Source organism: Pteronotus mesoamericanus, unplaced genomic scaffold (assembly GCF_021234165.1).
Source record: "Pteronotus mesoamericanus isolate MK-2021 breed Mesoamerican mustached bat unplaced genomic scaffold, CSHL_Meso_final contig_20, whole genome shotgun sequence".
Lineage (NCBI taxonomy): Eukaryota > Metazoa > Chordata > Mammalia > Chiroptera > Mormoopidae > Pteronotus > Pteronotus mesoamericanus.
This window is the reverse complement of record NW_026555085.1, coordinates 89,199,595-89,213,049: the sequence shown is the minus strand read 5'-3', so window position 1 is coordinate 89,213,049 and position 13,455 is coordinate 89,199,595. Positions and strand designations below refer to the sequence as shown.

Sequence of the window (13,455 nt, the reverse complement as noted above, 5' to 3'; positions counted from 1 at the left end):
AGCTCTTTCTCCCCTATAATTTCTGTGATGGGTTGCCCGTTTCACCAGGAGCACCCAGTGACACTCTAAAAGTTGCCGTCACCAAAAAAATGCAGGCTGCTTACTTAATACCAAAACCGCGCTCAGTTCCAGAAGCAGAAGGGGAAGATGACACACAATTTCTCTGCAGAAAATCTCTCTTCAGATCTTGAAAAGTGATGTGCAAACCATCCAAAGTATTTGATTTGAAACTGGAAACTTGGGAAGGTAACACGAGGGCTAAAGCATCAGAAGAATTAGACTCAGAAGAAGAAAAAGACCCAGCAGCTGCAGGCAAATGCCCTTGGATGGGCAGATACAGACAAGGCAGCCACTACCGAGGGCCCATCTCCCAGGAAATGGAACAGCCCTGCTGCTCCTGGGAGAGCTTCTCTGGCTACAATACGCAGTTACTCCCCACATGATCGCACTGATGGGAGCGGAGGAGGAGCAGGGTGTCAATAGTTGTGCAGGGGAGAATCGATCCTCGGGCTCCGAGAGTGGACAAGCCCCTAAACGGCACAAATTCATCCCATAATGAGCTAGCTGTATCTTACTGTCAAACACCACAGATGCCTCGTACAAACTGTGGGTTCATCTACTACATAATTTTCATTGTGACTCGATTTCATGGGAAGACTTTTTTATTTACGTTCAGTATTCTTCTTGGCTTATAACTGCATTATAACCTTCTAACATTTCACAGCTATTAGATTGAAGCTATAAAAAGCCTAAGTTAGAAAATAGCATTTAATAGATTTTTCAAAAAATAAAGATAACCATTTGCTTTAATCAACTCACCATTCCGTGGTTCAGCCACCCTGGGATAAAATTATCAAGTAACTTCGGGTAAATCATCTCTCTGTCATAGGCATAAATGATCCAGAACACCGCTACCACGAACTGCAAGGGAAAAGAAATCCTTTATTTCAAATTCACCAACTATCCGCAACATACAATTTGTTAATTATCTATTGTTCAAAGAGCTCAACAGAATTTGTAATCTATAATGAAAGACAAATCAGTAAACCAGCTACTGAGCGGAAAAACAGCGCGAACTTCATGCCATTAGTGGTAATGGTTGGGGCCCTGCTTCTTTCCCTGATCACTCAATTGTGTTCTCTCAGGCAAAGGGCTGCGTTTGTGGGGAAAGAGAAACTGTCTGTCTGTTGTCTGCAACAGCTCCCTCCCAGGGCTGACTACATTGGTTTGATTCCTCTCAAGAGGGTTTAAAAGTTCACTGGTGGTTTTTGGATCCCATTCCCCACTGTACGGAGTCAGCATACATTCAAGAACCTATAGTGGGTGTCCCTTTTCCTTGAACCCATCATGTGGTTTAAATTAATCCTCGCATTCTCAAGTTCCTATTTCACCACTAACAGCATGAAAATCACCGCTATAAAATGTCCCGAAGTCACATTGCAAGCAAATGTATTAATTTATATAGCCTGAGCGGGGGCTTTAGCTGCGCTGAATAGAGTATGTGGTGGGCAAAGGAAGATTCCTAATTCTCTTGGAATAACCTGTAAGTTCATCTGGATTCCAGAGGCTGATTTTGACCCATCAGCAACATAATCATCAAAAGAGAGTAGAGTCCTGAATTTATTATCATCTTTCTTCAAACTAATGATGAGAGAGTAAGTTCAGATACAATAAAGAAATGAATGGCCCAAGGTCTTAACCTTCAGCAGAGACTTTAAAAGAAGCGAATGCTAGCAAGAAAAAGGGCACTATCCCAGGGGAGGGATCCAAGTCCCCGTCTCAAATCAAAGTTATGTCTCAAATAATAAAAACTACAGGATGATAAATGCAACATGAATATTCAACAGAAACAATTTCAATCTCATTTCTTATGTCATCCATGCCCCCACATTTTATTAATGAAAATAATAAATATTTTAATGCCACTTTTTATGAAACCCCTGATGGTTATAGCTCAAGGCTAGTAATCAGATGGGTTCCCAAGTTCTGTTCCAAGTATCTCAGTTACAGCATGCGTTATCTTGCCTGAAAACAAATCACTCTTAAAACCTAGGGTGTTACGAACATTCATTCTTTCAAAAAAACACACTGAATGATGACAAAAGGCAAGTATAGATTATACACATTACTTTAATATGACTGAGGTCCTCAGTTTTTTATCTTGCTTTTGAGTCAACTACCTTTACTCAGTTGATAAATACATAAGATGAAAAAAAGAAAAAAACTATTATTAGCTTAAGGTTAACTATCATTAGGATCTTCCCAAGGGCAATGAACAATTTTTTAATGAACCACAATTGGTTTATGCATTCCACTATCGACATCAAATGCATGACTACCAGTGTTAGCTGCCCTCAGACCTGGGCCCCAGGCTTTCCAGCACTGCTCACAAAGGGGGTCCCATGGGTCAGCTGCACCTGAGAGCTTGTGAGAATACCACCTCCCGTCCTGGTAAGTTCTGATCGTGCCCTTGGACAAGGGCCTGAGGTCATCCGTACACACAAAAAAGTCTTGAGGCGTCCTGCTTTGGCAGCCCCTACTCTAGCCTCCTTGAGCCTCCTCCCTCTCTATGAAGTGAGGCGATCCCAGGGCCAAGTGGTTTGTCCACCCAGAGCCGATACCCCTTCTCTTCTAGACTACTTCCCAGGAAACCAAGACCCTGGAGTTCCCAAGAAGACACAAGTATGCCCCAGGGCCCACGCGGGCCTTTCTAGGTCTGACACCAGAGGGTCGACTGTGAAATGTATCCCTTGACCTGAGAGGTGCCTAAGAGGCATTCGTTTCTGCACAAAGTTTTACATTTGGTCTGGCGTGCACACAGACAGGCATTACGCCCTTTCAATCCTAGATGGAGCCACTGGTGGAAATCCCTTTACCTTTGCCATATAATGTAACCTAATCATGAGAGTGGTATCTCAGCGTATTCACAGGCCCCTCCCACGCTCCAGGGGAGGGAATTATTGGAGCCTGCACAGTGGGGGTGGGGGTGGGGGTGGATCCTTGGGGCCATTTTAGGATTCTGCTTCCCACGTGCTCCCTTTCTGTTCTCAGAACTGTTTTGACTATTTTAAGTCCTTTGCATTTCCTATTAAGCTTTAGAATCCCAGCTGATTAATTTCTACAAAAATATACTGCTAGAATTCTGATTATAACTGTATTGAAACAATATATTTAATTTGGAGAGAAATGACATCTTAGCAATATTAAGTCTTCAAACCTATGAACCTAATTTATGTCTCCATTTATTTAAATCTTCTTTAATTTCTCAGCATTTGTAGTTTTCAACATACAGATCTTGCACACATTCTGTTAAATCTATCACTAAGCATTTGATTTTTTTATGCTGCTGTTGATAGTATTGAATTTTTTTTCATTTTTTTTGTTGATAGTATATAAAAACAAATGACTTTTCATGGTAACATTGTTTTTTAAAGTATTTTAAAGTATTTTAGATTTATATATGTACATAATCTGAAAATAAAGACAGTTTTTCTTCTTCCTTTATAAGTTATATGCCTTTTATTGCTTTTTCTTTTCTTGTTGCACAACCTAGGACCTTCAGCACAATGTTCATTAGAGGTAATTAAGAGTGAGCATTCTTGCCTTCTTCCCTCTCTTTGGGAAAGCGTTAACTCTTTTAGCATTTAAGTTTGATCTTGGCTGCAGGTTTTTCTTACATGCCTTTTATCAAGTTGAGGAATATCCCATCTATTGTTAAATTATGTATGTAATGAATGAGTGTTGATTTTTTTCTGATAGCTTTGCTGCATATTTTGAGGTGATAATGTAGTTTTCTCCTTTATTCTGTCAATATGATGAATTATATTTATTTATTTTAATGTTAAAACAACTTTAAATACTTAGTCGTTATGTATTCAAATTTTTATATATGGCTGGATTCAACTGCTGACATTTTGTTAGGATATTTTTTCCACTTTTTTAAAAAAGATTTTATTGATTTATTTTTAGAGAGGGAAAGGGAGGGAGAAAGAGAAACACCGATGTGTGAGAAACATTGATTGGTTGCCTCTCACCTCCCCGCCCCCTGAGTCAGGGGCTGACCTGCAACCCAGGGATGTGTCCTGACTGGGAATCAAACCAGAGACCTTTTGGTTTGTGAGACGACATTCAACCCACAGAGCCACACCAGCCAGGGCATATGTTTTCCACCTTTATTCATAAAGTATATTGATCTACAGTTAGTTTTCTTCTCTAATAATGTCTTTTTCTAATTTTGGTACTAGGTTAATGCTGACCTCAGAAGACAAATTGGGAAGCATTCCTTCCTCTATTTTCTGAGGGACTTTGTGCAAGATTGATTATTTCCTCCTTTCCCATTTGATATACTTCTCCAGTGGAGCCATCTGAACTTGTAGGTTTCCTTGTGAGATTTAACTGTGAATTCAATTTCTTTAATAGATATAGAGTTTCCAGGTTTTCCATTTTCTCTGGAGTTAGTTTTAGTTATTTTTGCATTTTGAGAATTTCTCTATTTCATCTAACTTTTTGAATTTATAAAGTTCTTATTAATATTCCACTATAGAAATCAACAAATACTAGAGATCAGGTATTCCCCCACTCCCCCCAGAGAACTGGTTGTTAATCATTTACCAGCACACCACTGATGGAAGCTACTTTCTGTTACCCACAAAGAAGGACCATTCAGTATGCTTACCACATGTAAAGAGCACTGTGGGATCAATATTTAATAGTGCAATCTGGTCAATCTCCTACCATATGTTGAGGGAATTGTGTGGGTTATTAAAAGTGAAGTGACTTTCAAGAACAGGTTAGTCACCTCTCTTAGTGTAACACTAGAAGGTCAAGAGGCACAGCTAATTGAGTAATCAGCCTTCTAAACAGTTCTCGAGATATAAACACAGCACAGGTGATAGCTGCTTGGCTTCCTGCACTGATATCCTTTTGATTGTATGGTCATCAGCAAACCCAAAATAAGCTTGAGCTCTACTACCAGGGCACGAATAAAAAATAAAAATAGGTGCTCTTGGACAGGCTAAGTGATAGTGAAACATTCCACCGTTGTGAAGAAGCCCCTTCTCGAGCCAGGACCAATGGCCAGCTATTCCTCAGCTCACACCTGCTGCTTCTCAGCTGCCAGGACCAGAATACTGTACTTGAACTGAGAGAGTGAAAGGAGCACCGTCACTTTCCAGTCCTTCAAGCGTCCCAGACAAAAATACCCGTGTCACAGCAAGTGACCGAGGCCTCACTTGAACCCCTGGAACTGTTAGAAATGAAAACTAACGACAACTGGATTCACCCTTTGTCTCTTTCTGTAAAGAGTCTCTCATATGGAATCCCATAGAAACTGAAGCTAGTTAGCATTAGCCTGTTCTAAGAAGCTCTGCTGAACAGTGGGGAATTTTTTGGAGTTCAATAAAACAGATTAGAATACAAAGGCAGTTGCAGAGAATAGTGTCATGAAGGTGGCTAAAGAGAAAAGTTACTTATCTATAGATTGCTCTATAAAGGTCACTTAGCATATCTCAAATATCCACTGTTGAAGGAATGAAGGAAGGGGAAAGAAGGAAAATAGGAAGAAATAAATGAATACGTGTTTAAAGTCTACGGCTTCAACATGACATGATCCTATGAAATTGCTTTCCTCCTAAAACAAATCTACTAGTACTCAGACTTTACTAAATACTATTTGGAAGAATGCAAATTCTGTTTTGGGGCTCTGTGACTTTGCTTGCAGATTTCCTATGCATGATTTTTTTTTTTTTTTCATCAATTCTTTCCACGGTCATACTGTTGCTGAGAGGTAATATTGTATTTAGACATACTTCCAGCTGTGACTTCTCTTTTCAAACATATGAAGCATGAGAAGAAGCTGTGTGTTCTGGATGCTAGCTGGCTGTGTCTCGGAAGGCCCCATGCACACAGAGAATGTCTCTCTTTAACATGGCCCTTGTCTCCCCACTTTCCAGATCTAGGAGATCCTGACTCAGCAAGTGCTCCCCTCCTGGCTGACTTCCCTCAGCCACACCCTCAAATTCAGAAATACATAGTGAAGCCTAGGGCCCTATGTAATGTTATAGTATCTTTTTTTTTTCAGAGTACAATTAGTTTGTAGTGCTCATTCCTAGAAGTGCGACATGAAATTCCTCTAATTGTAATTATGAGGCTCTGAGTAACATTATACTTTTTTGTATTCTCACTGAGGACATTTTTCCATTGCTTTAAGAGCGAGAGGAAGGGAAAGACAGAAACATCGGGGTGGGAGAGAAGCATCACCTAGGTATGCGGCCTGACTGGGAACCAAACCAACAGCCCTTTGGTTATAAGATGACGCTCCAACCAACAGAGCCACACCACCCAGGGCTATATTTTTTATGCTATGCATTCTGCTCAAATTATCTTAAAACCAGAATCTCCATTTAGAGAGTTTCTAAAGCCTGTGTTAATGTTATATGCCTTTTTTCATGGCTTTCAACTATCATCTTTTTGGTAGAATTTATAATTTATCTACAATTTATATACACTTAGATCCTTAATGATCTCTCCTGACTGAATAAATAATGTGAGAATAAAAACCAACTCTTCTAAATGTCCATGTGATTTGGTGCTTGCCTTTCTCTCCAACCTCGGCTTCTACCATATTCTCTCTTGCTCTGTAAGCTCCAAGTGGCAATTTAATTGTTCCTAAAACTCATTAAGCTCTTTCCTGACGCAGGGCCATTGCACTCTCTCCTCTCTATGCCAGGAATGCACTTCCCTCATTTTCCCATGGCTGGATTCTCTGTTCCTTCAGATGTAGCTTAAACATCACCTCTTCATAGAAGCCTCCCCAGTGACTTCACTCTGCCTTTATTTTCTATCATAGACCCTGATTTTTTTTAATAGGGTCTTTTTGTTGTTGTTGTTGTTGTTCAATTGCTCATTGGCCAGCTCTTTTATGAGAAAGTAAAGTCTCAGAGAACAAGAACCTGTCTTTTGTTCAATGCTAGTTCCCAATGCTGGGCATATACATGTTTATGATAAAAATGTGGTGAATAGATGAACAATGGTGACGTGTTACTTCTCATCTGTGTCAGACCCCACATCTCTCATAGGAGCAATTACTCTTTTACACCTTCAGTTTTCTTCCTGTTGACCTCAAATTTCTCTCCTGTTCTCCCTACATTTTATCCTCCTGTCAGTGAGGAAGACTGCCCTTCATATGCCCTTCTTTCTAAAGTGATTCTTCTGGTCCATCCCTTCTATGAGTCAGCTCCTCCTTCACCTGTTTAAGTCCTCCCATCATCCTAAAAGAATCCTTCTCTGCACTTCTAGATCAAAATGGAGGACTAGCGGCTCTCTTTCCTGAAATCAACCAAGAATGAGGAGAACGAGAAACAGAAATGAGACCAATGGAAGAAGGAAACACCCAAAACCAAACATCACTCTTTTAAAAATGCTCCCAAGTACTAGGAACATTGAACCAGGATGGGGAAGACTCTGATGTAAGAAATGAGACAGAAGGGCTCTCTGGTTGAGCAAGCAGAACAGAGAGGTCATTAAAAGGGACACACTCTAAGGCACACAAAATTACCCCTGCTTGGAACAGAAGGTCTGAGATGCATGAGAGCACCAGGGAAATATCCTGATCCCTGCTTGGCTTCAAGGGTCCTAAGTGTTAATGTTCAATGTGAAAATGGGTCAGCATGTCATTTGTTCCAGAAGCCATATGTGGGTATGTTAAGGTGCACAAGAAAGGGTCCACAGTAACCAGCCTGCAGGCTGAGTCTCAGGCTCACCCGGCAAAGACCGAGCTATCACCCTACAAAAGGGATATGATCAAAATGAGTCAAGGAAAGAGAAATGAGTGGAGCGCAGAAAGAAGCCTTTCCCAGGGGAAGGTGGCAATGGTGGAAAACAGCTGGAAATGCAAACTGCTCTTGCTCAGTTCCTTAGCCTGTTTCCAGCGCTATCCTTTCACAAAGAGCCAGCTTGGGAAGAACAGACCAACTTGAGGATAAGCAATCATAAGCAAAGAATAGCATGGAATGTATTCGTAGGTACCAGACATCCCCCCGAAAAAGAGATAAAGTGGAATGTGACCCCCCCAAGAAAGGCAACTGAACAACACAAACCAGAAAAGTTACACCAGAATAAATGTACTTCATGATGAAATAACGATCCATTAAAGAACAGAGGCCAAAGAAGAAATATTGAGGGAAAGATGAAAAAATAAAGCAAGAGAAGATTGTAAAAGTGAATGAACAGAACCTAAAAAATGAATAAAATATAAAAACTAAAACTACAAAAAACTGCTAGTCACCTTATAAGCAATGAAAGGAAAAACTGCCTTTGGTAGAGATAGTTGAGGTTTAGCTTTCCGCAGCTCTGTAGACTGGATACACTGGAAAACCTTCCTGCTGCGAAACACTGGGTGCTAAATAAGCTACTACAAATACACTTTCAAATGTATTGCTGAGCACACAAGAAAGGAAGAGAAATCACTAGGAGCCAGAAACACACACACACACATGCATGCACACACGCAACCCATACAGACAAAAAAAAAGAACAGGGCATAAAATCAGAACAGTGGCAAGTCAAGAAAATGGGGTTGCTCTGGGTGTAAACACCAATACGAGCATCAGCGTGCTCTGTGCATTGTGGGCAAGGAGATGGATGGCTAAGGTCTTGGGCCATGCAAGCTGGTGCAGTGAACACTGAACCTGAGGGGCTTGGCCGCTTAGCTTAATAAAACTGATTGATTTGAGTCCAGTTGATGTAGAATAGTCTTGCAGTCCTTAATTCAGGAATTAAATATATGCCATTTGCTTATAGCTTTGAAGACTCTTGGTCTAGGCTAACCCAAATTCCTAGTCCAACGTGTACACCCACAGGCATATTCCTTCCGGGAAAGGATAGGCTAGAAATAATACTCTCTTGATGCAATTTATTTGACTTGATGATACCCGATTTTCCTTAGGTGCTTCACAGTACCCCACTATATGATTATGCACCGTCATTTACTTAAGCACACACAGATGGATATATAGTCATTCTAATTACTGCAATTTACAATAATCCTGCAGTAGGCATGTTATGGGTATGTTTTTACGTATGATATGGGTATATCAGAGAACAAATTACTAGAAGTGAAGCACCTGGCTCTGAGGTCGCCACTGCACACCGAGCTGACTTTCACAAGGTTTCAGGCCATGTTGTCCTTTTTCTGACTATTGAGGTAGCCTCTCGGCAAAGCCCATTGGCTTCAGGTGTTGGTTTTTGTTTGTTTGTTTGTTTGTTTTTATTCTGTCTATGCTTTATCCTAGCCTCAGAGTTATCTTATCTTACTAAAACTTTTAAGAACTTCTCAATTTAAAACTTCTAATGCTGTGCCCCTACTTTGTTTGCAGAATAAAATCAAAAGTTTTTGCGCAGAATACAAGCAAAGAAAACCATCAACAAAATGGAAAGAAAACCCACTGAATGGGAAAACATATTCACTAATGGTACATCTGATAAGGGGCTAATATCCAAAATTTATGAAGAACTTATACAACTTAACACCCAAAACCCCCAACAATCCAATAAAAAAATGAGCAAGGGATCTGCATAGACCCTTCTCCAAGGAGGAAGTGCCAATGGCCAAGAGGTATATGGACAGATGCTTAATGTCACTAATCATCAGAGAAATGTAAATTAAAACCACGATGATATTTCACACCTGTCAGAATGGTTATCATCAATTAATCAACAAACAAGAAGTGCTGGAGAGGCTGTGGAGAAAGAGGAACCCTTTTGCACTATTGGTTGGAGTGCAGATCGGTGCAGCCACTGTGGATAGCAGTGTGGAGATGCCTCGAAAAATTAAAAATGGAACTGCCTTAGGACCCAGCAATTCTACTCCTTGAAATGTATCTGAAAAAACCTTAAACATTAATTCAAAAAAATATGTGCAATCCTATGTTCATTGCAGCGCTATTTACAATAGCCAAGATTGGAAGCAGCCTAAGTGCTCATCACTAGGTAAGTGGATAATAAAGCTGTGGTACATTTACATAATGGAATACAATTCAGCCGTGAAAAGAAGGAAATTTTACCCTTTGCAACAACATGGATCGACTTGGAGAATATTATGCTAAGTGAATAAGCCAGTCAGAGAAAGACAAATACCTTATGACCTCACTTATATGTGGAATCTAATGAACAAAATAACCAACCAAACAAAATAGAAACAGACTCACAGAGACAGAGAACAGACAGCTGTCAGAGGCGAGAAGTCTAGGGGGCTGGTGAAAAAGGTGAAGGGATTAAGGAAAAAAAAAACCCTCATAGACACAGACAACAATATGGTGATTTCCAGAGAGAAAGGGGGGTCAGGGAGATGGAAGAAGATATAGGGGGATAAATGGTGACAGAGGGAGGCTTGACTTTGGGTGGTGAACCCAAAACCTATATAATTTTATTAACCAATGTTACCCCAATAAATTCAATAAAAATGTAAAAAACAAAAAATAAAAAAAGCCAGCCTGAAAAATAAAATAAAATATATGGTATTTTAATTCAAATAAAATAAAATAAAATGCAAAAAAAGAAAAATGTCCCTTTGTGATCTAGCCCCAAGTTCTCTCAGCAGTCTCTTTCCAGCTTCTTCTAGGAACCCAATCCCTATATTACATGTAGTTTCCCAAACTCACCACACATTTCCAGTACCCATTCCTCTGCAGTTTTTATAACTGCAGTTTGAAGTTCACTACATTTCTACATTTTTTAATCAAAATTTAAGCTCTATTGAATGTTACTTGTGTTGTGCAGTCCTATCTATCCAATGTCTTGTCAGAAGTAATTACGTTTTCCCTGGCCCACCACAGCACTCTGCTGTAACACAGCCCCTTGAACTCTGACCTGTACATGCTCTTTAATTTGCTGGCCCCTCTCAGCGGCCAGCCGGCTCCTTCTTTCTGCAAGGATGCCTCACCCTGTCCCTTTGGCTGGAATGCCTCCCGCCACACTTCCCAGCTCATCCCTGCCATATAGATGACATCAAAAATGTCAGAACCCCTAAGAGCCCTCCCCTGAGTTGTCCCTTTTCCTTGCATCTTCTATCATGCTTTTCCTTCATAATACTGAGCATAATTATGGTTCAACAATTGACAGTGTAATTACTAATTTCTCTTCTCAGCGGAATGCAAACTCTTTGAGAGCAAAGACCAATCTATTTCCTTGTTTTTGCATTGTCACGTCTCTTCTGGTGCTTTACAGTTTTATTTCTTAACTCTTGATTTTGAAATAATTGAAGGCTCACAAGAAGCTGAAAAATAACACAGAGAATTGCTGTGTATTCTTCACCTAGCTTGCCACAATAATAACATTATGCAAGCACAGCAGACTTTTTAAAACCAGAACACTGACATTGGTAGAAGACTGTTAACTAAACTACAGACCTATTCAGATTTCACCAGTTTTCACATGCAGCCATTTTTTGGAGGGTGTATTGTAGAAATTTTACTACATGTATGCATTCGTGTAGCCAATACCATGATCAGGATTCGGAAGGGTTCCATCACCACAGAGAAACTCCCTAATGCTATTCTTTTAAGAGTCACACCCTCGCCGCAACCTCGTCCCTAGCAACCACGAATCTGCTCTCCATTGCTGCACTTCGTCACTTTGAGAATATTATATAATTGTTACCGTCCCCAGTGCTTCAGGAAGACTGGGTTACATCTCTACTATTGGTGGCTTCACAAGCAAGATCTTATTTAACAATCACAACGACCTTGAAGTAGCTATTGCTATTCTTCCCATTTTATAGATGAAAAAAACTTAGATTCAGGGAATTTTAGTAACTTTCCCAAAGTTAAAAAATTAAGAAGTAGCCAATCTGAATGTGAGGCCAGACAGTGGGACCCCAGAGTCAATGCTTTTAAACTTTATGAATATATTTTGCACATAGCAACACATACTTCTGATGGAATTGATCATTGAATGAATGAAAAATTAAACACCAAAGACCATTTCATTTCTGGGTCCTCTGGAAAGGCCTGCGTATAGCAGGAATTCAATGAATGCGAGGTAAGAGAAATGTTTGGCTTATCATTCTAGAAAAACTAAAAGAAAAAGAAAGAAGGTCACGTGTGGAGAATAATCACCATGTTAGTCCTCTGGATTGAACATGATGTACAAAAGCCATAGGACAGTGGCGTGGGACTCAGAGCTAGTCAGGAGAATACTCCTTCCTTTGCTAGCAGAAATGCAGTAGTGGAATTTCAAGTATCTCAACAAGGATTATATGACCAGGTACATCTTCCCTCTGGCAAATTCATTTCTATAGGATAGAGAAGCAGTACGGACCTAGAATATCTGCTGGTCCTAGCTGATATTTGGGTCTTGTCCCATACCTTGGAGCCACGCTCCCTGCCATACTCAAATTTGAGATAATAGGCTCCTATCTTATTTTAGGGGTGCAAGTATTCTGAGAATACCAGCTTATGGGAGATTTTTTTTTCATTCTTTTAGTGTTTCCTTTTGCAAATACAAGAAAAAAGTACACAACTGTACACGTATGTATGTGTGTATATATCCCCTTTTTAGATGTACAATATATCATATCATACTACATAACCTTGATTTTGTTGTTTCAGAACATACCCAGGAAACATAAATCATCTTTTAAAATAAACTACTATGTGACAAAAAACAGTGCAACTGCAGAAGTCAAAATAAAGGGAGAGTGAGCCTCCCAGGGTGTCAGCAAGCACAGGGGTCAACTTTCCTCCAAAGGGATCTGTCAAACAGCGCCCCTGAGCTTGTCTTACGATGCTCTGTCAGATTCAGGAGGAAGGAGATAAAGACGACACAGAAAGCTAGTAGCCCACTAGGGCGCACACCTTCAGTGTGAGCGCGGATGAGAAATGGCCGTGGGTAGGGAAAGGCTCAGTGAGGAAACATCCTGCTGGAACCTTAGCTTTTGTATTAAGAGGAAAGAGAAGGACAGCTTTCCCTGAAAATTCATACCCATAAGACAGTCATCAGAACCATAAGACAACCATGACGTGGGCTTGGGTCCTGTCTGTGCGTTCAGGTGCAGTGGTCCAAAACGTGCTTTCTGTTTAAGCACATCTTGTGAATATGAAAACTGGCCACTCTTGAGGGCAGAAAAGCAAGTTTCAAAGCAATTTCAGAGTATCAGCATCTTACTAATCAAAGACCCTGATCAAAATGCAATTAAGTTTGAAATCAGTAATGGAAAGAATTAAAATCCCTATACATTTAGAAATGTAAAAATATAAGAATCCCTCCCGGGATTCTAGATGGCATGACCACACGAACCCATGGGATTTTAAGAACCTGCATTTGGTAACCTTCTGAGCGAGCATTTGCAATGGGGCAGCCTCAGGCTACACCAATAGATGCTGTCCTCTAACATGACATTCTCTGTGACATGAGGCCATTTTTAGGGCAATCTGAAGGAAGCTGACATTCTTTGACTGC

The 13,455-nt window shown here is 40.3% G+C and overlaps 1 protein-coding gene across 2 annotated transcripts in view; it reads right to left on the bottom strand.

The window, feature by feature from the left end:
- Positions 1–13,455, bottom strand: part of AIG1 (androgen induced 1) — a 216,759-nt gene that overhangs the window by 140,511 nt on the left and 62,793 nt on the right. For both annotated transcript variants that reach the window (XM_054570055.1, XM_054570054.1), the window contains exon 3: positions 820–921. In XM_054570055.1, coding sequence (XP_054426030.1) covers positions 820–921 — 102 coding nt within the window. The remainder of the gene's footprint in view (positions 1–819; positions 922–13,455) is intronic.